Source organism: Prionailurus bengalensis, chromosome E2, assembly GCF_016509475.1.
Source record: "Prionailurus bengalensis isolate Pbe53 chromosome E2, Fcat_Pben_1.1_paternal_pri, whole genome shotgun sequence".
Lineage (NCBI taxonomy): Eukaryota > Metazoa > Chordata > Mammalia > Carnivora > Felidae > Prionailurus > Prionailurus bengalensis.
Genome location: NC_057352.1, coordinates 20,833,591 through 20,861,228, shown reverse-complemented (window position 1 = coordinate 20,861,228; position 27,638 = coordinate 20,833,591). Strand labels below are relative to the sequence as shown.

Genomic DNA, 27,638 nt, shown 5'->3' with positions numbered 1-27,638 from the left:
TAGTTAGCAGAGCCTGTTTGTTCAGATTCCTCTCCATGCCCCTCCACCTTCGGAGATAAGGATTTCTTTTCCTCCGGGTAGAGGGAGTGCACCTTTCACAAGACAGTCTTAGGACCTGCTTCAGGGGACCAGGGAGAGGCAGAGAGCCTTCCTGCACCTGCCATTTCTCACATTCCTTCAGCTTAAGATACTCAGTAAGTCAAGGTGCCGTATTTGGAGGTAGCATTTCGGGAACCCTGTCCACTGAGGAAGGAGGAGCAAGCTGAAGAGACCTCCCGCGTGCTTCAGCCCCACATCTGCCTGGATCTGTGCCCGTGTGCACCGACTTGTCACCCTGTGGGTGGCATCTGCTCCCCTGCCTTCGGCCAGGTTACATCCCTCTGGCAGTTGAGTCTCCCCTGCCTTCTCCCGTCCTGGGGTCGGGAAGGCTCTTCTGTCCCCATCTTCTCTTTCAGCTACTGTCCGTTGCTCTGCTCACCTTAACACCCAAACACACCCAGAAAGCGTGCAGTCCCATAGTCTCTGTTCCTCTCTTCTTGATCTCTATCTTGAACCCACCCCAGGCAGGCTTCAGCCATGGCACTGCTCTCTAAAAGTTCCTGTTGTTCAGTTTAGTGGTCATGTCTCAGTCCTCATTTTTCCTGGACTCCAGGACGCAGGTTCTCCTGGATTTACTCCTCCCTCTCTGGGTGGTTCTTTGGCTCCTTCACAGGCTACCCCTCAGCCTTCTGACCTCTTGTTGGCAGAGAATCCAGGGCTCAGCTCTGTACTTTTCTGTCCATTTGTCATTTCTTTTTTTTTTTTTAATGTTTTATTCATTTTTGAGACAGAGAGCGAGCAGGGGAGGGGCCGAGGGAGAGGGAGACACACAATGCCAAGCAGGCTCCAGGCTCTGAGCTGTCAGCACAGAGCCCGACACGGGGCTCGAACCCACAGACTGTGAGATCATGACCTGAGCCGAAGTCGGACGCTAAACCGACTGAGCCACCCAGGTGCCCCTGTCCATTTGTCATTTCTAAGAACAATCTTACCTATAGCTTTAAATACCATCTGTACGCTCATGGCCCCCGAATGTCTGTCCCCTGCTCATACCTTCCCCTGAACTCCAGACTTGTATGTACAGCCGCCTGCTTGACCACCTGAGTTGGGATGTCCAACAGGCATTTCGAACTTGACAAGTCCACACCAAACGCCTGACTGTACCTGCCCTCAGGTGTTTCTCCTGACACCTCCATCTCTGTACATTGCAGCTTCGTCCTCCGGTGGCTCGGGGCTCCTGCCCTTGAACAGTCCTGGTTCTCTCAAGTGCAGCCCTGTCCGTTTCCCTTTAACAATGTGTAGAATGTGATCACCTCTCACAACCCATATCCCCACCGGGATTATTACAGCAGCTCAGAGCCCTTCACAGTCCAGCTCAGCAGGTCTGAAACCACATTCCTGACCTCCTTCACCTCCCCACGCACACACCTAGCTCAGAGTACAAGCCTGGAGTCCTAGTTAGCTAGCAGGACTGGGTGTCCAGCCCCATGTTATTTCACACCACTCTGCCTTACCGCCCCCGACCTTCCTTGCTCCCTCCACCTCAAACCACACTGCCTTCCTCATTGTTCTTCAAGGTGTACATGAGCTGTCCTGTGCGACCCACAGGCTCTCCTCCACATGGCTCACTGCCCCGCCTCTTCAGATCTCTGTTCAGTAGTCACTTCATCGGTGCGGCCTTCCCCACCCAACTGCAAGATCACAACACCCGACCCCTCGCCATCCCCCTCTTCTGCTTTTTATATTTTACACGTTTATTTGTTCTCCCTCTGTTCTAGATTATAAATTCCATGAAGACAAAGATTTGCGTCTCCTTTGTTCCCTGCTGAATCTCAGCAAGAGAACGCTTGTCACTTTTTGGTCAGTAGCTGTTTGTTGAATGAATGAATGAATGAATGAATGAATGAGGAAGATAGAGGAAAAAGAGACCAATTAGAAATCCAGAATCCAGTGGGAGCTGGTTTAATAGTTCAGGCAGGGGCACCTGGGTGGACCCGTCAGTTGGGCGTTCTACTCTTGATTTCAGCTCAGGTCACGATCTCATTGTTTGTGGGAAGGAACCCCACATCAGGCTCTGCACTGACAGCACGGAGCCTGCTTGGGATTCTCTCCCTCTTTCTCTGACTCTCTCCCTCGTGTGTGTGCTCGCTCTTTCTCTCTTAAAATAAACATTTAAAAAAAATAGTGCAGGCAAAAGGCTCTTCATCCCTTCCAATTGATACCTTTCCTTCAATAGTCATTTTCCTTACAAAAATGCATTATTCTTTCTCATTGAAACCTAAACCCCTTGGGGTCGAGGACTAAAGTTTTGTACCTTTGTTTCCCCAGCAAAGAAATGTTCAGTGGTAAGGAAAAATAATTCTCATTTAGCTAAAAAACCACTCATGTCACTCAATTTTTACCAGTTTTTTTCAGTCTTTTATGCTAATATTTTCCACTGTTATTCTCCTATTCGTTTGATGTTACGGAATTTGCATATCTTCCCACTGAATACTCTCACTCAGCAAGGAGTCTCTAGAATACATAGAGTTAACTAGCCAAGTGGTAAGTCCAGTGGTACCAAGAGTGGTGGATGCTTCTATGTGAGCCCAGTGGGTGCCGGGGGTGCGGGGGGGTGTGCTGTCAGCAGTAGCCCAGCCTGTCCCCAGCCTGCCCCCACACGAAGCTCTCAGCCCTAGGGCAAGATCATTCCACTCTGACAGGTGGACAGGGGGCTCACCAGACAATGAACAGAGTACATGCCTTAAGAATGTCTGCTAAGGGCATGGTTCCCAGTACGAAACTTCAAGAACGGCTGTCTTATCGTGAGCTACTGTTTCTTGGTGAGATGATTTGTTACCTGCTCCTGAAACAGACTGCATTTGTAAAGTTAGTCTTTCCGTGGCTTCCCCACCACCAGCAGCCTACTCAGTTTGGACACAGTTTTTGTAAACAAAAGTTATTTACATGGAGAGTCTTAAAAACTAACGCGAGGTTTCCTTTGGCAGATGTGGTGTCATTTGCCTAAAAGGCGCTGTTACATTTTGTGTGTTTCTAGGGGACCCAGATCACTCACTGTGAGCAGTCATTGTTTTAATGCTTTTTCCTTTTAGTATTTTTGTCAAATTACTATATAAACTACTATTAAATGGTTTTCGTTGTACAGCTCCTTAAAAATAACACCGCTTTTGTCTGTTTCTTTCTGTCATTATCTCCAGAAGAAATGTTTTCATTCTCCCGACATCACTTTCCCTGTGGAACTGATGGAAATGAAAATATGAAGTATTTGTTCATGTTGCATTCTTTAGAGGGTGACTTCTATTGGTGTACATTTTCATTGGCACAATCCACCAGGCAAAGTGTAAATTGCTGTAAAACTGGAAAAGTGTTTGAATGAGTAAAGCAGATGTTCTCTTAGCATGAAGCAGATGTAAAGCTTGCAAGTGTCTGTCTCATGAAGTATAGCATTTGGTTCCATACAGCTGGTGCCAAGATTACCAATTAATCATGTGTGAATGCTTTTTTACTAATTAGGACCCCCTCTGTTCCTTACGCTTTCTGGGTGTATTAAAGAGAGGGGTGGGGCACAAAAGCTTTCTACCTTTGTACCTGGAGTGGTGGGTTTTTTCTGTTTTTCCATCTTTATGAAGTCACTCTTCCTGTATTCTTGAGCCATGTTGGATATGAAGCCCCCTTCACGTGAGTGATTGATCTGGCTCTCCAGTTTGATTTGGGGATGTGGGTTTGACGTTAAGAGTATTCCGTTGAAGACAGCCGTGCTTTGAACACTGAAAGGCAGCTGGAGAGAAGAAACCGAATGTAATTAAACTTTGTGGGTTTTTTCCCTGATATGCATGAACGAAAGCTAACATTTGCTCAGTTAACATCAATTCACAGCCTCTATGGCTACTTGACCTAGTAGGAGTGTGACCACTGTAGAAACAGGCGATACCAGTTTAGTTTTATGTTATGAAAAGCAATAGAGCAGTTTTTCTCAAAAATTAAAGATGAACAGATTAACATGACTGCTAAGAATCGCCTTTACTGCTATGAAAGATAACAACACAAATCAGTAGCAAATGCAGAAGCTAAAAGAGCTCCATCACATATTGTCCTTTTTATAAAGCGAGGGTGCCAGTGAAAGTGAATTTCAGAACCCGCCCGGTCCTTGTTTTCCATGTTTGATTTCCCCAAGATAAATTTGTTTTCTACATAAGGAAGCCCAGTAAATAAGGTTTGCTACTCCACCCTCCTCTTGTTTTTTATTTTTTTATTTTTTTAATGTTTGTTTATTTTTGAGAGAGAGAGAGAGACAGCATGAGTGGGGGGAGGGGCGGGAAGAGAGGGAGACACAGAATTCGAAGCAGGCTCCAGGCTCTGAGCTGTCAGCACACAGCCTGACGTGGGGCTCGAGCAACCTCGAGATCATGACCTGAGCCGAAGTCGGACGCTCAACCGACTGAGCCACCCAGGCGCCCCTCCTCTTGTTTTTTTAAAGAAGGGTTAACAACGATAAAACATAAGTTTGTTTCTGAAGGTCAATAATTGGACATTTATACTCGGATAACTGAGTACTTATTCAATGCTTTATTCATGAATCAATTTGTATATTTTTTAAGGATAGGAGAAATATTTAAAGGGTGGAAGGAGTACATTAAATAATTTCAGGTCTGAAGATAAATAGCTTGGGTGGCTCTTTTCATGAGATGTTTATTATGATTTGAAAAATAGTTAGAGATAGGGGAAAACAAAGATGTATTAGAAGCAGCTTATCCTCTAGAACATACCATGTTTCGTGTTTATCATCCTCCCCCAATAAAATTGGGTTTGTGGAATAGGGATCTGTTGCGGTAGGAAGCACATAGATGGAAATACATTTCAGACAGTGTATGCCAGATTCCAGGACCTGGCTCTTTGAATGTTGGTGTAAGAGAATCTATAATGACATAAGTTATAATTTTCATTCACTTACACTGTTTTTTACATATATGAACTACAGTATCTAAGAATAGTAATATGACTAGTCCAGAATGTCTTCCCCATCCTCCTTACCAGTTGCCTCCGTATTTTGTTAATTTAAATTTTAAATTTCTTGATGGCACCTTACAACCAAATTGACTAATAGGTATCACTTTAAATTTTCAGTTTTACAAAATTGAATATTTCTTTGTATCTGTTTCCCTACAAGAGTGTCTTTCCACCAAGGTTATATTTGTCAAACTGAAATTCACATGTAAAAGGTCTGCCTCATTTTACTAAGAGTACCTTATGTTCTTAGAATAAAAAGAAAATTATTAATCTTACATAATACTGTTAGCTTTTAGGTAGGTGTCTCATGCAATTACAGTTCTTTTCACTTGGGAGATTTTTTTATACTGTCCCTATTTTGATTCTAATATTACATAAGAATGGGTGGTATGGTTTTTTTTTTTTAAGTTTTAATTTGTGTGAAATAAAAGAAAAACCTTAACTCTGAAACATCAATGCAGATGGAATCAGTTGTCTCCATGTTTTAAAAAATGGTTTGTTATAGGGGTGCCTGGGTGGCTCCGTCGGTTAAGCATCTGACTTCAGCTCAGGTCGTGGTCTCACGGTTTGTGAGTTCAAGCCCCGCGTGGGGCTCTGTGCTAACAGCTCAGAGCCTGGAGCCTGCTTCAGATTCTGAGTCTCTCTCTGCCCCTCCACCACTTGTGCTCTGTCTCTGAAAAATAAATAAATGTTAAAAAAATTTTTTTAATGGTTTGTTATGGAAAATTTAAACATCCACAAAGGCAGAGAGAATTGTATAATAAACTCCTGTAATACATGCCCAGCTTCAACAATCATCAGCCTTCTATTGTTCTTGTTTGCCAAAATTTCTTAAGATTATATTTTGAGAGGTTTTGTGTGTTTGTTTGTCTGTTTTCCTTTTAAGTTGTAGTTCTGGATCCCGTTTCTACAGTGACAATAGATTTAAAAAAACAAACTAGGTCATGTAAACCCAGTAGACCTCACTTTATTTCAGGAAGTGGAGCGAGAGATCTCATTCAGAACAGAATGTGGACTGTATTACTCTTACTACAAGCAAATGCTGCAGGCTCCGACCCTCATGCAAGGTAATTATAGCTGATGACTTTAGTGGGATCTGCTTCACCCCCTTCCGCTATTTCCGCCAAACATACTTCTGCACTAAAGCATTTAGAACGCTTTATAGAACTTGTGTAGCTTTTCTGTGAACTTGTGTCGTTTTTCCCTGCCAACATCATCAGTGTTTGGCTCTGGAAGCAGTTATATGATACTTAATGTAACTCTCCTCTCCTCAGCTCTACTCCATCTCTGAATTCATCTGTTTCTGATTTCCTGGTTTTGCTGCTGGTTTTTCTCCTGATCATTTTGGAAAAAGTCTTCGCAGGTGAAGGAGTAGTGTCTAAAAACAGGAAGCGTTTTGGTAATACAAACAAAAATTACAGTTGTCCTTGTCCCCAGTGTTCCCATTCAGTCCCTTACCTTGCCGTTGCCATTTTCCCACATTTTCACTGTTTGTAAGTGGTTTAGAGCCCGTACCCGTTACCTTTACTCCATCTAATAGAACCCCAAAAAGGATCTCTCCTACTTAATCTATGTTTGATATGCTCCACCTGACAGATATGCTCCAAATGCATATTTGGACATTTGCTAGGTTTTACTTGGATTCAGATACATTTTTGGCAAGAATTCTTCACAGGTGATGTTTAGTACTTCTCCTAATTTTATTACAGTGGGAGACATGAAATGTTACCTTTCTTTTTGTGCCATAAATATAACCGGTTGGTTCCTATGCAATAAGGCTAATTACCCATCAGCCTTTCACTGAGTGGTTTTAGCAGCCACTGATGCTCACTGCCTATACCCACTATTTCAGTAGTTAACAAAAGTGACATTCTGCATTCCTCTTGTATTTGTTAGCTGGAACTCTGTTACTTAAGAAACCTCTTCCTCATCAACTATTTGGTGACCCTGAGGTACGGTTTATACAAAAAGGCAGGCTAAGTGCTGATTTTCTTTCCCCATACAGTTGATCTTCGTGATTCATAGAGTCCGTATTTCCAAACTCACGCACTAACACGTATTTGTGACCCCAGAGTCAGTATTTGTGGTGCTTTTGCAGTCATTCGCAGGCTTGTGCAGAGCAGCGAAAAATTTTCATCACCTGACGGGCACGTTCCCAGCTGAGGTCCAACAAGGTGGAGCCCTGCTGTTGTGTTCAGCTCTCATACTACAGCGTCCTGTTCACAGTCCACCCGGGGCCGTGTTTTTTGCATTTGTGTGCTTTTTGTTGGTGATTTTGTGGTTTAAAATGGCCCCCAGCGTAGTGCTAAGTCACTGTCTGGAGTTCCTGAGTGCAAGCAGGCTGTGAAGAAGGCACGCCGAGAAAACACGTTTGTCAGATAAGCTTTGTTCAGTTATGAGTTAGATACTGTTGGCCATGTGTTCAATGTTAATGAATTGCTAGTATACGTTAAAGAAGACGTCTTTAAACAGAAACACGTAAATCAAGGTGATATGTCGATCACTTGATGACCAGAGGCTCATAAGAACATAACCCTGTATTTCCTACAGGGCTCAGTATTGCTAATTCAGTTTTCACTGCAACTTAATAGAATGTGACTACTGAGAAAAATGAGTCCGTGAGTTCTCAAAGTTGTGATTTGCTTCTCTAGCATCCTCTAAAGTGGTGGTTCTTATGGAGGGTCAGTTGTGTCCCTAGGAGACATCTGAAACATGCAGATACAGTTTTGGTTGTGACAGCTGGGGTGGATTGGGAAGATCGTGCTACTGGAATGGATGGAACTGCGACAGATATTGCTGAACAGCCTACAATGTCCCTAGAACAAAGAATTACCAGGCCCCAACTGTCAAAATACCAGTAGTGTTAAAGTTCAGAGTTGCTCTTAAAGGTAAATATGAGTATTTTCTATCACCACAAACTCATTGGTTCCTCTGTTTGATTTCGTCTAAGTCATTTGTTAAGATCTTCCTTCTAGAAAATTCCAAACGTATAAAAGGGTAGAGAGACTCCTCTGATGGATCTGTCACCAGCTACCGCAGTTACCAACTCATGACCAATCTTGTCTCCTCTCTACCCGCCATCTTCAGGCTGGATTATTTTGGAAAAACCCCAAGACGTCATATTCCGCATTTGTAAATATATCAGTATATTTCTTTAAAGGGTGGCAACCCCTTTCATAAGTATTACCATGTTACCATTATCACACTTAAACAATTGGGACATTTTTTACTATCAAATACCCAGTCAGTGTTCTCATTTTCCTGATTGTCTTGCAGATTTTTAATCCAGTTTTTGAGATCCAAATAAAGTCCACACATTGCAGTCATTTGCTCTGTCTCCTTGTTTCCTTTAATCTGTAGGTTTCTTTCCATCTGTTTTTCTTGTAATTTTTTGTTGAAACCCCAGATTCATTTGTCTGATAGTTTTTCACTTTCTGGATATTGCAGGAGCCCCGTGGTGTCATTTCATGATTCTCTGTTGCCTGTATCTCCTATGAATTGGTAGTTGGGTCTGGAGGCGTGCTCAGGTCTAGGTTCTGTCAAACACGTGGTGCCCACTTCCACAGTGGGGCACATAATGTGCACCATCTCTTTTAGGGTTTAGACTGATCCAATACTAAGTTCTCATTTAGCCTTTCCTCTGATGGGTTAGCACCATTGGTGACCATTACCTAAAGCCGTTAACTTCATAAGGACAGTAATATTTGAATTCTATAATTCCTTCCGTCATTATCAGAGGGAATTCATCTCTAGAGAACAATGATTTCTCATCAACTGTTTGGTAACTCAGAATTTCAGTTCCTAAAGAAAAGGTTGGATTCCTCCTTTCCCTGTGTTTTAGCATGAGTTGCCCTCTTGCATCCGCTAAAGGTTTTGCCTTTTATATATCATCAGAAAGCATGGGTTTTTAACATCTTTGATGTGTTTCGATCTTTTGCATTATTCTTCTTATTTAAATTGTCCAATCTTTGGTCAGCGGGATGCCCTTCAGATTGGCTGCTGTCTTTTTGACATGATTCTAGGAGTCGTTGAAAACTCCCTCGCTTTTTGGCATGACAAGATATTTCTTATCCACTTTGTGTATCTCCACCCTGACCTAGGATCCACCATTTCTCCAAGGAACCCAGTTCTCTTTAGTGGCTATTTAGAGCCCACAGTTTGGATCGATGGTAGGGATACTTTTTACTACTAGATTGATCCTTGTTTCCAGTCCTTTTTAGTGAGAAGAGGCAGGAGATGTGAATTTTTTTTCCTAGGAGAAAATAGGAATATAGTTATTTTCAGTTCAAAGTTAGTATAACAGGGTTTTTACTTTTTTTGATTTTATATTTGTATCTCTTTCTCCTTAAGTTGAAAATTTTGGTTTCTTACAATATTAACTATCATTTAGCTGTTGTGTACAACTGTGCATATACACACAGTGTGTATACACACACACACACACACAACAATACTTTCAGTGCAGCAGTAATTATGTTGCTTCTAATATGATTACCTGAAAACAATTCAGGCTGTCTTCGTAGTTCTTTTTGTCCTTAAGATAAAACCAACTACGTGTGTATGTCTGTGTGTGTATATATATACAATTTTTTTTTCACGTTCCTCTGTCATTGGAAAGAATTCTTTCTGTGTGACCAAGCCACCAACTTAATAGGTTCGTTTTATATTTCTTTTGTTTTTTCCAGGATTGTTCTGTAAAAAAATTTTATTTTGGTTTTTTATACTTCTAAAAAAAGTTTATTTTACATGGTTCCAAAGTCAAACAGTAAAACAGGGAGCATTCAGGGAGGTGTCCTTCCCCTCCCCCGCCCCTTCCATCTTATTTCCTTCTACACTCTTTAAGTAACCATTTTTTTTAGATTTTGTTTTGTTCTTCTACTATCAGTATTTTTCCCCTAGTCTCAGTATTTTTAATATAAACAAATACTTTATATATTCATGTATCTCCTTTATTACTGTATACACTGTTCTCCTTTTTTTGCTTTTTCATTTGTCAAAAATCTTGATCACGCTATAATATAACATGAAGATACTCCTAATTCTTTTTGTAATTGCATAGTACTCCATTTGTGTGGATAACCATAGTTTATTCAGGTAGCTTTCTTGTCTTCATCTGCTCAGGCTGCCATAACAAAATACCATGGACTGGGTGGCTTAAAAAAACTAACTTAGCTTCCTAGAGTTCTAGAAGCAGGAAGTCGGAAGTTAGAGTTCCAATCCTGGTTCTGGTGAAGAGTCTCTTCTTGGCTTGCGGTTAGCCACCTCTCGCTGCACCCTCACGTGGAAGACAGAGACAGAGAGCCAGCTCTGGTGTCTCTTCCCACAAGGTCACTAGTCCCGTCACAAGGGCCCCACTGTCATGACCTTGTCTAACCCTAATTACCTCCCAAAGGCCACACCTCCAAATACCATCACGTTAGGGGTTAGGGCTTCAGCTTATGAGTTCTGGTGGGACACAGACACTCAGTCTGTAGCACGCCTCTGTTAGTCTGGCAAGACTGCCATAACAGACCAGGTGGCTTAAACAACACAAATTGATTTTCTCTCAGGTCTGAAGGCTGAAGTCCAAGATCAAAGTACTTCCAGGGTTGGTTTCTGGTAAAGCCTCTCTTCCTGGCTTGTAGATGGCCACCTTCTTGCCGTGTCCTCACTTGGCCTTTCCCCTGTATGTGTGCACAGAGAAAGCAAAAGAGCTCTCTCTTGTCTGTTCCTCTTCTGAGGACACCAGTCCTATCATATTATGGCCCTATCTTTATGACGTCTCTTAACCTTCATTACCTCCTTATAGACCCTATCCAAATACGCATTGGGATTGGGCCTTAATACAGAAATTTGGAGGGATACAGTTCAGTCCAAAACACCTCCTGCTGATGGACATCTGGTTGCTTCTGATCTTTTGCTTTTAAAGAGGGCACTGCAGGAATGATCTGAGGCCTGTGTTCTTTTGTGTTTTTGCCAGTCTGTCTTTAGGACTGATTTCTAGGCCAGATCAAAAGGTAAATGCACATGTAATTTTGCTTGGTGGTGCTAAAATTGTTTTCCCAACTGTAGTGTATGAGAGACCTTACTTCCTTAGAACCACACCGAGTATGTCGTCAGACTTCTTTTTTTAAGTTTTTTTTTTGAGAAAGAGCGTGCCGGGGAGGGGGAGAGAGAGCCGGAGAGAGAGAATCCCAAACAGGACCCAGTGCAGGGCTCCATCTCTCGAATCATGAGATCAGGACCTGAGCCGAGATCAAGGGTCAGGCGCTTAAAACGACTGAGCCACCCAGGTGCCCCTGTTGTCAGACTGAATTTTTTTTCCAAGCTGATAGGTGAGAAATGGTATCTCAGTGTAGTGTTAATTTGCACTTACAGTAGGAGCAAGGTTGAGCATCTTTTCATATGTGTAAGGACTATATGCATATTTTCTTCTATGAATTATTTCTTCATGCCTTCTGTTAATTACTCAGCTTGGTTGCAGTGGTATATGACCTCGATATAGCCACAGAATTCTGCAACAACAGGTTTATCTCTTGCTTTTATTATCCAGCCCCCGTTTGGAACCTGCTGTTGTCATGACAGAGGGAAATAGCCACACTGCTGGTGGAAACATGCATCATCTTTTATTAAAAGGTGTCACATCCTCTCACATGCCATTGGTCAGAGCAAGTCAAATGGCCAAACCTATCCCAGGGAAGCGGGGGAGGCTACTTACACCCCCAAAAGAGGTATTGTAGGCCTCATGGCAGGAGGACAGAGCAGGGATATAAAATCCTCTTGCCTACATTATTATAAAAGAACATAGGAGCTTTTCTTTTTCATTGTATGCACGAGAATTATAATTTACCTATGTTTGTGTAAACATGTAAACGTCCATCTAATATACAGTAAGCTCTTTGAGGGTGGGACTGTGTTTTTGGCTTACTATTATATCCCCAATGCCTAGCACATTCTCTGGCACACACTAAAGAATCTATGGATGGTTTTAAATGAATGAATAATTTATAATTATTTTTTCCTGATCTTTCAAATATCAACCTTAGGTTTTCATGGCTTAATATATGATAACAAAACTGAGTCTATGAGGACAATTAACCTTCTCCAACGAATGAATATTTACCAAGAAGTTTTTCTCAGTATTTTATATAGAGTTCTACCCATACAGGTATGTTATGTTCTGTGACACTGAATTGTTAATATCACATGAAAGTCAAAATCTGCTCTCTTAAGTTGAAACTTGCACATATGTTATTCTGATATTCAGCTGGCTTGGTAAAAAAGCAGCAGTATCCCAGTGTTCTCCAGATATGTTGTGAACTTTGCTTTTTACTTGTTTTTATAAGGTATTTTTTACATAGATACTTCCTGGCTTATCATATATGTGTGCAGTCTAGAGACTGGTACATATTTTCATTTAGAAACATGTAATCAGTCATTCCTCAGTTATCCTTGAAATTTAAAAACTGGAAGTTAGCAAATCACAATGACCACTTCAATAAGGCAATCCTGGGCAAAGGTAGACGTACAGTTTGTCTAAAGAATGAAGCCAGAGCCCTCGAGGGCTCCTTTCCCTCTTCTACTCTGCTGGGGGGAAGAAAGGCTGCCTGCTGACACACTTTTGCACAAAAAGGACTGATGATGTATGTTTATTGCTTGTAATTAACACCAAGATTCCAAATAATTACATTTCCAGTGTCATATATTTTTTCAATTTTTTTTTTAAGTAGGCTCCACGTCCAATTTAGGGCTTAAACCTGTGACCCTGAAATTAAGAGTCAGCATGCTCTGGGGCATCTGGGCGGCTCAGTCGGTTAAGTGGCCAGCTCTTGCTTTTGGCTCAGGTCATGATCTCACGGTTCATGAGATTGAACCCCACGTCAAGCTCCAATGCTGACATCACAGAGCCTGCTTGGGATATTCTCTCTCTCTCTCTCTCTCTCTCTCTCTCTCTCTCTCTCTCAAATAAATAAATAAATAAACATCAAAAAAATAAATTAAAAAAAAAAGAGTCACATTGCTCTGTTGACCGAGCCAGCCAGGCACCCCTCTGCTATCATATTTTTTAAGTGACAGTGAAAAGGATTAGGGCTTCCGTAACAAATATTTTTTCTTGTTCCTTTCTTCAGAAATATTTGGAGCCAGTTTATTTTTATATTTACACCTTGTTTGGACTGCAGGCGATCTATGTCACAGCCCTTTACATAACCAGCTGGCTCCTTAGTGGCACGTGGCTGTCAGGACTGCTGGCAGCTTTCTGGTATGTCACGAATAGGTGAGTTGGAATCCGTTTTCCCATCTCCCTTTTGAAGACGTAAGTTAAAACACAGTTACCTCATTTCCAGTTCAAAGGAAGTTGTTCTGCCACATTTGTTTATGTAGGAGTATTTTCTCTTTGGTTTACGTAGTGCTGTGCACTTGTCTTCTTTAGCAAGGTAGAAAGTTCTTCTTATGTATATTTCCAGCTGAGGAACAGAACATTGAATTATAGGTCAGGAGAATCACCATGATAATTCCAGTCGTACTACAGTTTGATGTGTGATCAATATTTCTCCGGCCACATATCTCATCTCTTAAAGACGTTTAAAGATATCTTTACTGTTAACCTTAATAGGGCTGTGTGTCGCTCATAATTAACAAAGCATAAAGGACTGTTCAGATGCAGGGAAGTTCTTATGTTACTTAGTTAATATCTATCATTCTAAATACAAGAGCACTAAATAGCACTTTTTAAAAAACATAGTCAAGATGTATTGATTAATTTCCTGATCTACAGTAGCAACACCAATGTTCAGTACGAGTCTTAAAACTTGAGCACAAGTTCTAATATTGATTTTACTCTATAATCCTAAGCAAATTACTTTTTAATATAACCTTATTGAGTGCTTACTGTATGCCAACCACTTTACAAAATGCTTTATTTATATTCTTTTAACAACCCTATAGGGTAGATACTATTAACATTTTAGAGATGAGAAAATTAAAGCTTAAAAGGTTAAGCTTACACACACACACACACACACACAAACACACATATTACTTACAAAATTGTGTCTTTTTATATACTGATAAAGTCATAGACACATACACCTAGCTAAGTCTCAGTCAGAATTCAAATGCAGGGTATGAAAACACCCAAGAGTATACTGCCTCTTAACATTTTAACATATTATTCCTGCTACGAGTAAATGAAAGGCAAATTTGTTGTTCTATTAAAGTAAATAAAAGACATGTATTGAGTGCCCAGTATGTGTGGGGCTCTCACATACTTCACCTAAAGGTGAAGGCTCAACTGTACTTGCCCTCTGGCGGTTTCTGTTCCAGAGGGACAAGAGGCTCTTTCAAAAATTATTACCAGTGACAAATTTAAGATTCAGATTTAAGCACTAGAGAAACACGGAGAGGGAGAATGCAAAACAATGCCAGTTTGCACTAATGAAGTTGGAAGGAAATAAACATGCGAGGCAGTTAACCATGGGGTTTGGAATCACCACCGTGGATTGGACCCCAGTTCCACCACTTAGCTAGCTGCATACCTGGGGACAGGTTCCTTACATTTTCCCAGTGCAACTTGGTATTACAGGGATGATAATGATGAGGACATATCATTACTGTCGAGAACTGACAACCAGAATCTAAGTATAGTTAATGTCCTGTATCTTTCCCTTTAGGAAAGCTTTCAGCTAATTATAGTAAAAATGATTCCTTTGGCCATTTGTGTTTTCTCTGTGCAGGATAGATACTACGAGAGTTGAGTTTACCATCCCCTTGAGAGAGAATTGGGCTCTGCCATTCTTTGCAATTCAGATAGCGGCAATTACATATTTCCTGAGACCAAACTTACAGCCTCTTTCTGAGGTAAGTTTTTATAATACTTTATATATATTTTTAATTCTCCAGTTTTGTCTCAGAAACTTCGAAAGATGTGACATGCATAGTGTCGCACTGCACGGGAATAGTTCTTATTCCGTGACCAGTTTTTAACTTGAGTTAAACGAAGTTTCCTCTTCCTGAGCCCTCTCCTACTTTGCAAAGAAAATGTTTTCCTTTTTGATGTTAAAAATGTACTCTACATAATCTGCCCTTAAATAGCTGCAGCAAACCCACACACAATGTCTGCGAAACTGTCAGAGTCCTGAAGCTGTTGCTCTTGAGATGTGAGTTGGAGCAGTAGCGCCTCCATAAGACTGTGGGGTACACGTTCCCTATGTGGATGTTTCTATGCACAGTGTACACATTCCTTATGTGGATGTTTCTATGCACAGTGTACACGTTCCTTGCGTGGATATTTCCATGCACGGTGTACACGTTCCTTATGTAACTATTTCCGTGCACAGTGTACACGTTCCTTGCGTGGATGTTTCCATGCACAGTGTACACATTCCTTATGTAACTATTCCCATGCACAGTGTACACGTTCCTTACATGAATGTTTCTATGCACAGTGTACATATTCCTTATGTGGATATTTCCATGCACAGTGTACACGTTCCTTATGTAACTCTTTCCGTGCACAGTGTACACGTTCCTCGCGTGGATGTTTCCATGCACAGTGTACACGTTCCTCGCGTGGATGTTTCCATGCACAGTGTACACGTTCCTTATGTAACTCTTTCTGTGCACAGTGTACATGTTCCTTGCGTGGATGTTTCCATGCACAGTGTACACGTTCCTTATGTAACTCTTTCCGTGCACAGTGTACATGTTCCTTGCGTGGATGTTTCCATGCACAGTGTACACGCTCCTTATGTAACTATTTCCGTGCACAGTGTACACGTTCCTTGCATGGATGTTTCCATGCACAGTGTACACGTTCCTTATGTGGATATTTCCGTGCACAGTGTACATGTTCCTTACGTGGATGTTTCCATGCACAGTGTACACGTTCCTTATGTAACTATTTCTGTGCACAGTGTACATGTTCCTTATATGAATGTTTCTATGCACAGTGTACATATTCCTTATGTGGATATTTCCGTGCACAGTGTACACGTTCCTTATGTAACTCTTTCCGTGCACAGTGTACACGTTCCTTATGTGGATGTTTCCGTGCACAGTGTACATATTCCTTATGTGGATATTTCCATGCACAGTGTACACGTTCCTTATGTAACTCTTTCCGTGCACAGTGTACACGTTCCTTACGTGGATGTTTTCGTGCACAGTGTACACGTTCCTTGCGTGGATGTTTCCGTGCGCAGTGTCACTTTAGGACAGTTAGAGCTCAAATAACAAGTGCAAGGGTTTTCAGAGCAACGGTTTATGGTTTTTCTATTTGGTTGATATAGACATTGGCTGCTTTTGAGAAAACTTATCTGCAAGGCTTTTTCTTCCTAGAGACATGTAAATTATACTCAGGTTTTCTTTTTACAGAGGCTGACACTTCTTGCCATTTTCGTATCAACTTTTCTCTTTAGTCTGACATGGCAATTTAATCAGTTTATGATGCTGATGCAAGCATTAGTGCTATTCACACTGGACTCCCTGGACATGCTGCCGGCAGCGAAGGTGAGCCGCGCTTTTTCCTCTTGGGGGGGACGGTCGTCATTTAGCGCCGTAGGTCGTAGCGCGAGCTCCAGAGGTGCACATGCGTAGCAGTGAAGTTGAAGCTGCTTCTCAGCTACAGTATAAATCTGCTGTGGTCAACTGAAGTTGAGTAATCTGTGCAGCCTTGTTTGACCAGCTTAACTTTTATTCTGTCTCGATCAATTGTCCTTTGTAGAGATGACTTAAATTTTAAAATAGAAGCTAGCTCTTGTAAAATGTCTTATGATATACTGCCTTTTCCCCCCAAGGAAATCAGTGGGTAGGCAACACCTTTCTGTGGTACTTCGTAAAATTTTCATAGTAACGTTTAACAAGCGTGGGAATCCCTGCTGCCTGGCCAGAGGTCACATAGGAAACGGCAATTTTAAGGAAGCCGTTGTTTGTCTCACCATGTGTGACGGCGGTATGCGCCGCTATTATTTAATTGCAAGGTGTTTTTCACGTGCAGAAATGTGTTTTAATGTATTGTGTATGTTTTAAAACTTGTTCATCATTAGTAAAGTAACAGTAACTAAGTATTCTCCCAGTGTAATAAAATATTCTCTCCAAGTCTAAGACAGCAATAGAGTTGAATACAGAAGAGTCGTGTTCATTTATTCCATGTCGAGAGAGACGCAGCGGTCTTTAGAGACTGACTGAATATGAATTAGGAAACATTAAAGCCAGCCAGCAAGTGGACGTTGTCCTAGGCAGCTAGGACAGGATAGGCATGACAGGGCGTCACCACCCACGTAAGACATTGTCCCATCCGCAAGGGTGTTGCTACAGCCTGGGAGATAAAGATAGAGACAGCTAGAACAACTAGATGTCTGTATGTCTGTAATGTTAATTTGTAGTAATAGGGAGTGCTGAAGTCTAGAAGAAGGTTCTTTTCAGGCCAGAAAGCTTCCACAGAAATGGGAGGCTAGGGCCGGGCCACAAATGAGAAGAGTAGAATTTGGATGGAGTGTGAGGGGGCAGGTTATGAAGGTAAAATACAGGAGGGAAAGCAAGTCGGTGGAGCAAAGGTAAAGCAGTGTTTGTGTGTGGAAAGTACGTGTACGTGATACTAAATCATGGTTATCGAGCTCCACGTGCCTCAAAAAGCCTCGTGTACAAGTGAAGTGAGTCTGTTTATATTTGCTTTTCCTGTTTTGTAACCTGTGTACTTTGGTCATGGTGACCTGTAGGCTCCGGGGAAGGGGTGCCTGGTGCCTCTGTCCCTCCTGGGCCGCATTCCTAGGCCAGCTGGTCTGCCTTTCTCTCTTTGTATGTAATACCACGTTTCCTCCCTTTCCAGCAAGTACTTTTCAAAAGAACTCTGTACATTTTCATATAAAAAATAAATACATTGAGCTATTTTGAAAACAAATACATAAAATTTTTCTGTAGTGTAATTTCACAGAAAAGCCTAAAAATGTGCTTTCCCTTTCACTGACACTTTCACTTCTAGAGGTTTATCCTTAGGAAATAATCAACCATGTCCATTTAAGTTGTGCCGTAATAAGAAAACCCTAGCTGGAAACAGTCTAAGTCAATGGCAATAGAATATTGTTAAATAAATATGGTATATTAGTGCAACAGAGTATTACATAACCTTTATTTTCCCTATCTGGTTTTTAAAAGTAAAACACATGTAGGGAAAGTGAGAAAAGTTTCTGGAAAGATATATATCCAAGTATTAGCAATCAGCTGTGTGATTGATGTTCTTAAATTCCTTTTGTCCTTTAAATCTTTTTAATTTTTCTGTAAAGAACACGTGTTTCTTTTTCTGTTTTCTTTTAAACTAGAAAACAGAATAAAAGATATGGTTTTGACACAGTTTTGACGTGTGCGCGTGTGCACACACACACACAAAACCAAAGAATAACAGTTAATTTATGTCTTATTTGGTTCTAAACTTTGCTAAACTTTTATCATTGAAACTGTGTCAATGTTAGTGGTGGTCATTGTAAGTATGAAAATTTAAGGAGGGGCAGCTTAGTAAGGAAAGAATCCTGAGTTGCAAAACCAAGCTGCTTTTATCAAGTATGAAAATAACTAGCTCTTTAAATTTCAGCAAGTGGTTTAACTTCTTGCAGCCTCAGTGTCTTTATAAATTGGAGTCACTGATCTCTAATGCCAAATGGGAGAGTCAGAATAGTTGGGAGAGAAAAAGGTAATGCAGATTCAGAGCCTGATGTGGTGACAAGAAAGAGTAGCCTCTTCAGTGTGTGTCATCTTTTCATGGTCGATGGAAAGAAAGAAACTCTCTAACCATCAAAAGCTCAAGTTTCACTTAGAAATGTGTATAGGCTTTGAAACTATAGAGCAGAACAGTAGATGGTATTATAAAGCATATACTTTTTTATATTAAAGCCCAAGAATATGGAGGCTGATAAAGTTTTATTAATCCATTGTGAAAACAACAAGACACATTAATGATCACTACCTAAGAAGAAATTTTAAAGTACTCCATGTGGTTCCAGACAAGATAGAGTAAATGCACTCCCCTCTATTCCTCCCACTAAGTACAACTAAAAGCCCTGGACAATATATATAAAAGAAACATGAGAAGATTTTAAGGGGCGAAGAAAAGAAAGCAGGCTGCTTAGAGCCCTGGCAACTGGAAGAAGAAGACCCCTTCCCAGCCAAGTGGGGTCCTTGGATTTTCCTTTTGCCTCATGTATCCCAGAGTAGGTGCTGGAAAAGTCAGCAACCAGGAAACCCCAATGGACTCAATCAGAAGTCCCAAGATAAGCCAAAGGACCAGAAAAAGGGAGGCGGGATATCTCTAGCAAGATAGAAAACCTTTAGACATTGATTGTGTACTTAACCAAACACCACGGAAAAAGCTTCACTCCCACCTCCATCGGCAGAAGTTCAGTGGGGAAGCTGGACTTCCACCCTCGCCCAGCTGTAACAAGATAGTCCTCACTTCCTGCTGGGGCTATGTCAGAAGAAATCTATTGGGGAGGCAGCGCTTTCACTGTCTCCCAGAAGTGTCAGTGAGGGCCACATCCAGTGGTTAGTGAGATATCCCTTCCCTTCATCCAGTAGTAGTGACATATCCCTTCCTCTCCCTGACAGGATGGTGCCGGAAAAGACCAACAGGGAAGCCAGACTTTTAACCACCATAAGCCTTGGGGCACCTGGGTGGCTCGGTCGGTTGGACGTCTGACTCTTGATTTCTGTTCAGGTCATGATCTCACTGTTTGTGGGTTTAAGCTCCACATCAAGCTCTGTGCTGACAGTGCAGAGACTGCTTGGGATTCTCTCTCTCTCCTTCTATCTCTGTTCCTCCCCAACTTGTGCTCCCACTCTCTCTCTCTCTCTCTCTCTCTCTCTCAAATATATAAACGTGAAAAAAACATTTTTTTGTAAAGTAACAAACCTCCTTCGCTCCCTTCACCCTCCCCCCGACCCCCAACAGTGTCAGTGAAGGGCCATGTGAGGAGCAGTATGGAGCGAGGCATCCCTTCCCTTCCCAGCCAGGATGGTATCAGCAGAAGCCTCGTAGGGAGCCTAAAGTTTCATTATCTCGCAGCCATGAGACACCCCTCTCCCCCGTCTCCCAAAAGTCAACAGAGGCCAAGTGGAAAACCTAGATCTAACCCCATCTGGAAATAATGAGACTGCATCCTTCTTCCCCCACTGGCATGGCACAGAGGACGCCTCCTGATACAGAAACTTAAATAAGATCCAGAGTCCAGTAACATAATACAGTGCAAGTGAAGATCACTTCTTATACTAAGAACTGGGAAAATCTCTCTTGAGTGAAAAGAAACAATCACCAGATCTCAACACCAACACACAGAAGTTGGATTATCTCACGAGGAATTTAAAGCAGCCATTATAAAAAATTTTCATTGAGCACATACAAACACTTGAAACAAATTAAAAATATAAACTCACAACATACAGAAGATACAAATGAGGAGCATATAAGAAATATTTTTGCTGAAAAACTCCAGTAATGAAAATTTAAAAACTCAGGAGATGGGCCCAGCAGCAAAATGGAGTGGTCAGAAGAAAGAACCAACGAGGGGCACTTGGGTGGCTCAGTTGGTTAAGCACCCGACTTCGGCTCAGTTCATGATCTCATAGCTCGTGGATTCGAGCCCCACATCAGGTTCTGTGCTGACAGCTCAGAGCCTAAAGCCTACTTCAGATTCTGTGTGTGTCTCTCTCTCTGCCCCTCCCCTGCTCATGCTCTGTCTATCTCTGTCTCTTAAAAATAAATAAACATTAAAAAAAATTTTTTTAAGAAAGAACCAGTGAACTTGAAGATAGAACAGGTTAGAAATTACCTAATTTGAACAAGAGAAAATAGAGTGGGAAAAAAAAAAAGAGAGCAGCCTCAGGTATCTGTGGGACTATAACAAAACTCTAATATTCTTCTAATCAAAATCCCCAAAGGAGAGATCGAGTGTAAGACTGAAGAAAAGTATTTGAAAAAGTACTTTTTGAAGGTGTTTGAGAATTTCCCAAATTTCACAAAAGATGGAAACTTACAGAATCAAGAAGCTGAGCTAATGTCAAATAGGCTAAACCCAAACAAATACATGCCAAGACACATAACAATCAAACTTCTGAAGACTAAAGATAAAGAGGGGTGCCTGAGTGGCAGAGTCAGTTAAGCATCCAACTCTTGGTCTCAGCTCAGGTCTTGATCTCAGAGTTATTAGTTCAAGCCCGGCATTGGGTTCCACACTGGGCATGAAGCTTACTTTAAAAATAAATAAATAAATACATACATACATACATACATACATACATACATACATACATACGAAATCTTAAAAGCAGAGAAAAACAATACTTATCCAAAGGGGAAAACTAAGTTGAGTGACAGCAGGTTTCTCATCAGAAACAATGGTGCTGAAAGAAAAGAATGGTTAACCCAGAATCCTATGCCCAGCAAAAATATCCTTCACAGAAGGAGGAGAAATGAAAACATTCTCAGATGAAGGAAAAGAGTTTGTTGCTCATGGAACTACCCTAAAAAATGGCTAAAAGAAGTTCTTGAAACAGGAAATGATAAAGAAGAAATGTTGGGAGATCAGGAACAAAGAAAAGGCAAAAGAGTAAAACTATTAATAAATAAAACAGACTTGCCATCTCCTCTTGAGTTTTCTAATGTATGTTTGATGGCTGAAGCAAAAATTATAATGTTGAATGTGGTTCTCATTGTATGTAGAGAAAATATCTAAGATAATTGTGTTATAAATGGGAAGAAAAAAGGGATTTAAGTAAAGTTTCTATACTTGATTCAAACTGGTAAAATAGCCACACCAGTAGACTGTGGTAAGTTATGAGTGTATAATGTAATAACCCAGAACGACCATTAAAAAATCTGTACAAAAAGATAAATTCAAAAATACTATAAATAAATAAAAATGGAATTCTAAGAATGTTCAAGTAACCAACAGGAAGGTAAGAAAAAGAAAACAGATGAAAAACAGCAAACAGAAAACAAAATGACAGGTACGACCTAACAAATCAATAATTACATTAAAGATGAATGATCTAACTACAACTACTTAAAGACAGAGATCAGTAGAGTGGGTTAAAGAAGCACAAGAACTTATTTCAAACACAACATTAAGAAGATTGAAAGTAAAAGAAATTGGGAAAGATAATACTGTGCAAACATTAATCAAAAGAAAGTAGTAGTAGCTATATTAATATGAGATAAAGTAGGTGTCAGAGCAGAGAAAATTACCAGGACAAAAGGGTTATTATAACAAAAGGGTTAATCTACCAAGAAGACATAGCAATCCTAAATATGTGTGCACCGAACAGTAGAGCTACAAAATATGTGAAGCAAAAACTGGCAGCCGAAAGGAGAACTAGACAAATCCACATATAAGTTGAGGACCTCAACACCCCTCTTTCAACAACTGATAAAACAGAAGATCATTAAGGATATAGTACTTAACACCATCAAGGAACAGGATGTAATCAACATTTATAGAACACCACACCCAATAACAGCAGAAGAGCCAATGGATTGAATCAATAGAGTCAAACTAGAAATCAGTACAGAAAGATTTTTAAAAAATTCTAATACTTAGAAACTAAACAACACACTTCTAAATAACCTGTGGGTCAAAGAACATGAATATCTATGGTCTCAAAGCCTTGAGATGACACTGAACTCAGTGACAAAAGGCAGCCTTGTCATATCAAACCTGTAGGATACAGCTAAAGCAACAATAAAGAGAAATGTATCACACTAGAAAAGAGGAAACATCTGAAATCAGTAATCTAAGCTCCCACCTTAAGAAATTAGAAAAAGAAGAGCAAAATAAACCCGAGACAAGCAAAAGGAAGAAAATAATAAAAGCAGAAATCCGTAAAATTGAAACATAAAAGCAATAGAGAAAATCCGTGAAATAAAAATCTAGTTCTTGGGGTGCCTGGCTGGCTCAGTTGGTGTAGTATGCAACTCTTAATCTCGGGGTTGTGGGTTCAAGCCCCACGCTAGGTGTAGAGATTATTTTTTTAAAAAAATCTTAAAAGCTAGTTCTTTCAAAAGCAAAATTACAAACCTCTAGCCAGACCTCATAATGGCCTTGGAGCATTATAAACTCAATCTCAACTCATTTTGATACCAAAGTTTGAGTCTCTGTTCTAGCCTGTATTATAGTATAGTTAATTAAGAGCACAGATTCTGGAACCGGACCACCTAGGTTTGAGTGAGTTGATATATTTGAATCATTTAGAACAAAACTGCCTGGTATTTTATGAATGTTACACAAATGTTAACCATGGCTAATTCAAAATGATTATGGAGAGGGGCACCTGGGTGGCTCAGTTAAGTGTCTGACTTCAACTCAGGTCACGATCTCGCAGTTCGTGAGTTCTAGTCCTGCGTCGGGCTCTGTGCTTACAGCTCAGAGCCTGGAGCCTGCTTCGGATTCTGTGTGTGTGTCTCTCTCTGCCTCTCCCCCACTCATGCTCTGTCTCTCTGTCTCAAAAATAAACATTAAAAAAAATTTTTTTTTAAATGATTATAGAGAGCAGGAGCAAGACCCACTGAAGAAAATTCCAGTTACTCTACATAGAAAGAATATATTACTGCTACCTCGTTTCTAAACTCTACTGGACTAATAAAATCTGAGAACAAACATCAGATCTACCACTGATAATTTAGGACTTTCTAATATGCAATACTACTCAATGTTACATTCCGGCGGCTCACTAGCAATGTTTCTTACGAACCTTGAATATCATTACATTTATAAAACCATACAACCTTGTTGTAACACAAACTGTTCTTTTTTCTAGAAGTATGCCTATTTGACCCAAAAACTGGCAACACCACAAAACACCATAACTCAAAAAGGCAAACAAAAAATTGTTTTATTTTTTTAAAATGTATTCGTGAGTGATTTGTTATCCTTAAAGAGGATAATGAGAAAAATATTTTCACTCCAGTAGGAAAGAGAGCAAAAAATACAAACACTTCCTAGAAGGAAAAGCAGCAAAAAGAATAAAATACTTTGGTATAACTTGAACAAAAGAATTGCAAACTTTCTTCTATACTGCAAGCTACAAAACATTGAAAGTTTTAAAGACCAACATAAGTTAGAAGGATACTCATGTTTATGGATTGGAAGGCTTACTATTTTTAAAATGACAGTACTCCTAAATTGATGTACAGATTCAACACGATTTCTCTCAGAATCCCAGGTGATTTTTTTTTTTTTTTTTTTTGCAGAAATTGACAAGCCAATCTTAAAATTCATGGGAAAACCCAAGGGACCCAGAATAGTTGAAGCAGCCATGAAAAAGAGAAATAAAGTTGGGAGACACACACTTTCCAATTTCAGAACTTATTTCCAAGCTACAGTAATTGAGACAGTGTGATACTGGTAGGAGGACAGACATAAATCAGTGGAATAAAATTGAAAGACCAGAAATAAGTCTTCACCAAAAATAAACAGTCAATTGATTTTCAACAAGGGAGCCAAGATAATTATGGAGAAAAAATCTTTTCAGCAAATGGTGCTGGAATAACCGGATATCCACATGTGAAAGAATTAAGTCAGATCCCTCCCTCCCAACCCCCCCCCATATACAATAATTAACTCAAAGTACAGCAAAGACCTACTTTAAGAGCTAAAGCTATAAAACATGGAGAAGACAGGAAAAATTCTTCATGACCTTGGAGTAGGCCAAGCCTTCTTACAAGGATCAGCACCAAAAGCATGAGTGACTAAAGAAGAACATGGGTGAATTGGACTTCATCAAACTTAAAAACTTTTGTGTTTCAAAACAAATCATCAAAGTGAAAAGACAGCTCACAAAATGGGAGAGAATATTTGCAAATCCTCTATCTGATAATGCACTTCCAGGATATATAAAGAACTCTTTCAGCTCTTTCAATAATAAATACGGGCAAAAGATTGGATAGACAATTCGAGAAGATACGTAAATGTCCAGCAAGCACATGAAAAGATGCTCAGCATCATTACTCACTAGGGAAATAAGTCAAAACCAAAATAAGATACACTTTCACCCCCACTCACATGGCTAAAACCTGAAAACAACAACAAAGACAGATGATAAGCATTGGCAAGGATGTGAAGATGTTAGAACTTTCATTGCTGGAGGGATATATAGAAGGGTGCAGCCTCTTTGGAAAACAATTGAGCACTGGCTCACATGTTAAACATAGAGTTGCCACGTGATCAGCAATTCCACTGCTAGGTGACATACCCAAGAGCAATGAAAACCTATATCCGCATAAAAATTTGTACATGAATGTTCATAGCAGCGTGATTCAGAATGGCCAGAAAGTGGAAACTACCAAAATGCCCATCACTTGATGAATGGAGTAAACAAAATGTGGTACAACGGAATATTATTCAACCGTCAAAATTTAGAATGAAGCACTGATACATGCTACAACATGAAGGAACCTTGAAAAAACACTGTGCTACGAAGCCAGTCACACAAAAACAAATATTGTGTGGTTCCACTTGTATGGAATGTCAAAATATGCCAATCCTTAGAGGCAGAAAATAGATTGGTGTTGGATAGGAATGATGGGAAGGAAATAAGGAGTGAGGACCTACAAAAAAAAAAAGGAGTTACAGCTAATGGCTATGGAATTTGGGGGGACTGGGGAGATGATGAGGATATCTTAAAATTAGATTTTGGTGATGTTTGCACAACTGTTAATACTAAAAGTCAGGAATTGTGCCCTTTAAAAAGGTGAATTTTATGGCATGTGAATTATATCTCAATAAAGCTATTAAAAAAGAATAACTATTCCTTTGCTATCTAGTAATTGTACTTTTAGGAATCTGTCCTATGGAAATGCTTTCATTCATTTGTCCCTCCAATATTTATTGAGTGTCACTGTCCTAGTGGGTGTTGTTTTAGGTGCTAGCTATACAACCATGAACAAATTAAGGAGCTACGGAAGCCTCCCCACCCCCACACCTTATCCATGTTTTCAGTTATGTGAGGTCAGCCACGGTGAGAAGCAGATAATCCACCTCTGACCTATAGCCAGAATGACAGTAGTAGCCTGATTCAATGTCACATGCCTGCATCACTCACCTTATTTCATTCATCTCATCACGTAGGCATTTTATCATATCACAAGAAAAAGGGTGAGTGCAGTATAAGAAGATATTTTGAGAGAGACTACATTCCCATAAATCTTGTACAGTATATTGTTACAATGGGTCTATTTTATTATTGGTTACTGTTGTTAATCTCTTACTGTGCCTAATTTGTAAGTTAAACTTTATCATCATGTACAGGATGTATGTATCCATTCGGTGCATTCATGGTTTCAGGCGTGACTAGGCAGGAGCCCACTGGGATCTTGGAACAGATCCCTCGCAGATAAGGGTGGAGGAGTGTAATCAGATACAATGATTTGAGGACTTTTTCAAAAGGATGTTCGTAATAACATTAACTTCAACAATAATGAAAAGCTGGGAACAAATGATCCACTGGCAGACAAATTACGGCATATGGTAGAATGTTATGTAACCATTTAAAATTAAGTTTTCACAGAACAGTCATTGATGTGAGAAAATGATACAATATAATGGGAAATAAGGAAAATGCCACATGAAATATCCTACCACCACTATGAAATCAATATTATTTCTGTAGGTAATGATGTTGGATTTTGATTTTAGAGCCCACTTTTCTATCCATTATTGTTTCTTTTTTTATGTTTTCCTAAATCTCCTATAATGAAATATTGTGCCATTATAATCCTAAAATCCACATTTCTGTGAACAAGCAAAAGCACTGAACTGTTACAGGTGTTGCCTTCTAAATGCTTGTTACAGGTGTGTTTCCTTTGAAGTTAAGAAAACAAAGCTATGAGGGAAATCTGGTTTGCTGCTGAATGAAAGTGGGATTTTTCTTTTTTTTTTTTTTTTTTTAATTTTTTTTAACGTTTATTTATTTTTGAGACACAGAGAGTCAGAGCATGAACGGGGGAAGGGCAGAGAGAGAGGGAGACACAGAATCGGAAGCAGGCTCCAGGCTCTGAGCCATCAGCCCAGAGCCTGACGCAGGGCTCGAACTCACGGGCTGTGAGATCGTGACCTGAGCTGAAGTCGGACGCTTAGCCAACTGAGCCACCCAGGCGCCCCGAAAGTGGGATTTTTCATATGCCGATATGAATATGGAATTGTCCAATCTCAAAGAGGAGAGAAAGTATCAACTCGTTATCAGAGGCTGTCAGTTTTTCTTTGTGGCATATTTTCTGCGTTCAAGTTGGTGGAGTTTTGCTTCTTTCAGTATCCACCTGTCAACAATTCTTATATACCGAGAGCTGTCGTTAGCGAGTGCTCATTATGTGCTAGGCATTTTAAAACAGCCACATCCGGTCCTTCCGCCAGGCCTCGCGGCAACTCTGAGGAAGGTGTAAACATCCCTCTTCTACACATGAACCAGTTCCAGAACATGAAGGTCACACAGCTGGTTTATGTCAGAATCCGCAAGCTGGCACAGGTGCTGTTGACCCCAGTTGTGGGTTTTGTTTTGTTTTGTTTTAATGTTTATTTATTTTTGAGAGAGAGACAGAGCATGAGCGAGAGGGAGAGACCCAGAATCCAAAGCAGGCT

General features: G+C 40.4%; 1 protein-coding gene across 6 annotated transcripts in view; it reads left to right on the top strand.

Moving 5' to 3' along the window:
• DPY19L3 (dpy-19 like C-mannosyltransferase 3) overlaps positions 1–27,638 on the top strand; it is an 80,437-nt gene that overhangs the window by 23,373 nt on the left and 29,426 nt on the right. For 3 of the 6 annotated variants that reach the window (XM_043599113.1, XM_043599114.1, XM_043599111.1), the window contains exons 4-8: positions 6,023–6,113; positions 12,072–12,193; positions 13,155–13,300; positions 14,760–14,883; positions 16,399–16,533. In XM_043599113.1, coding sequence (XP_043455048.1) covers positions 6,023–6,113; positions 12,072–12,193; positions 13,155–13,300; positions 14,760–14,883; positions 16,399–16,533 — 618 coding nt within the window. Of the gene's footprint in view, positions 1–6,022; positions 6,114–6,320; positions 6,410–12,071; positions 12,194–13,154; positions 13,301–14,759; positions 14,884–16,398; positions 16,534–27,638 lie in introns of all 6 variants that reach the window. The other 3 variants (XM_043599115.1, XM_043599112.1, XM_043599116.1) reach the window with 3 other exon arrangements.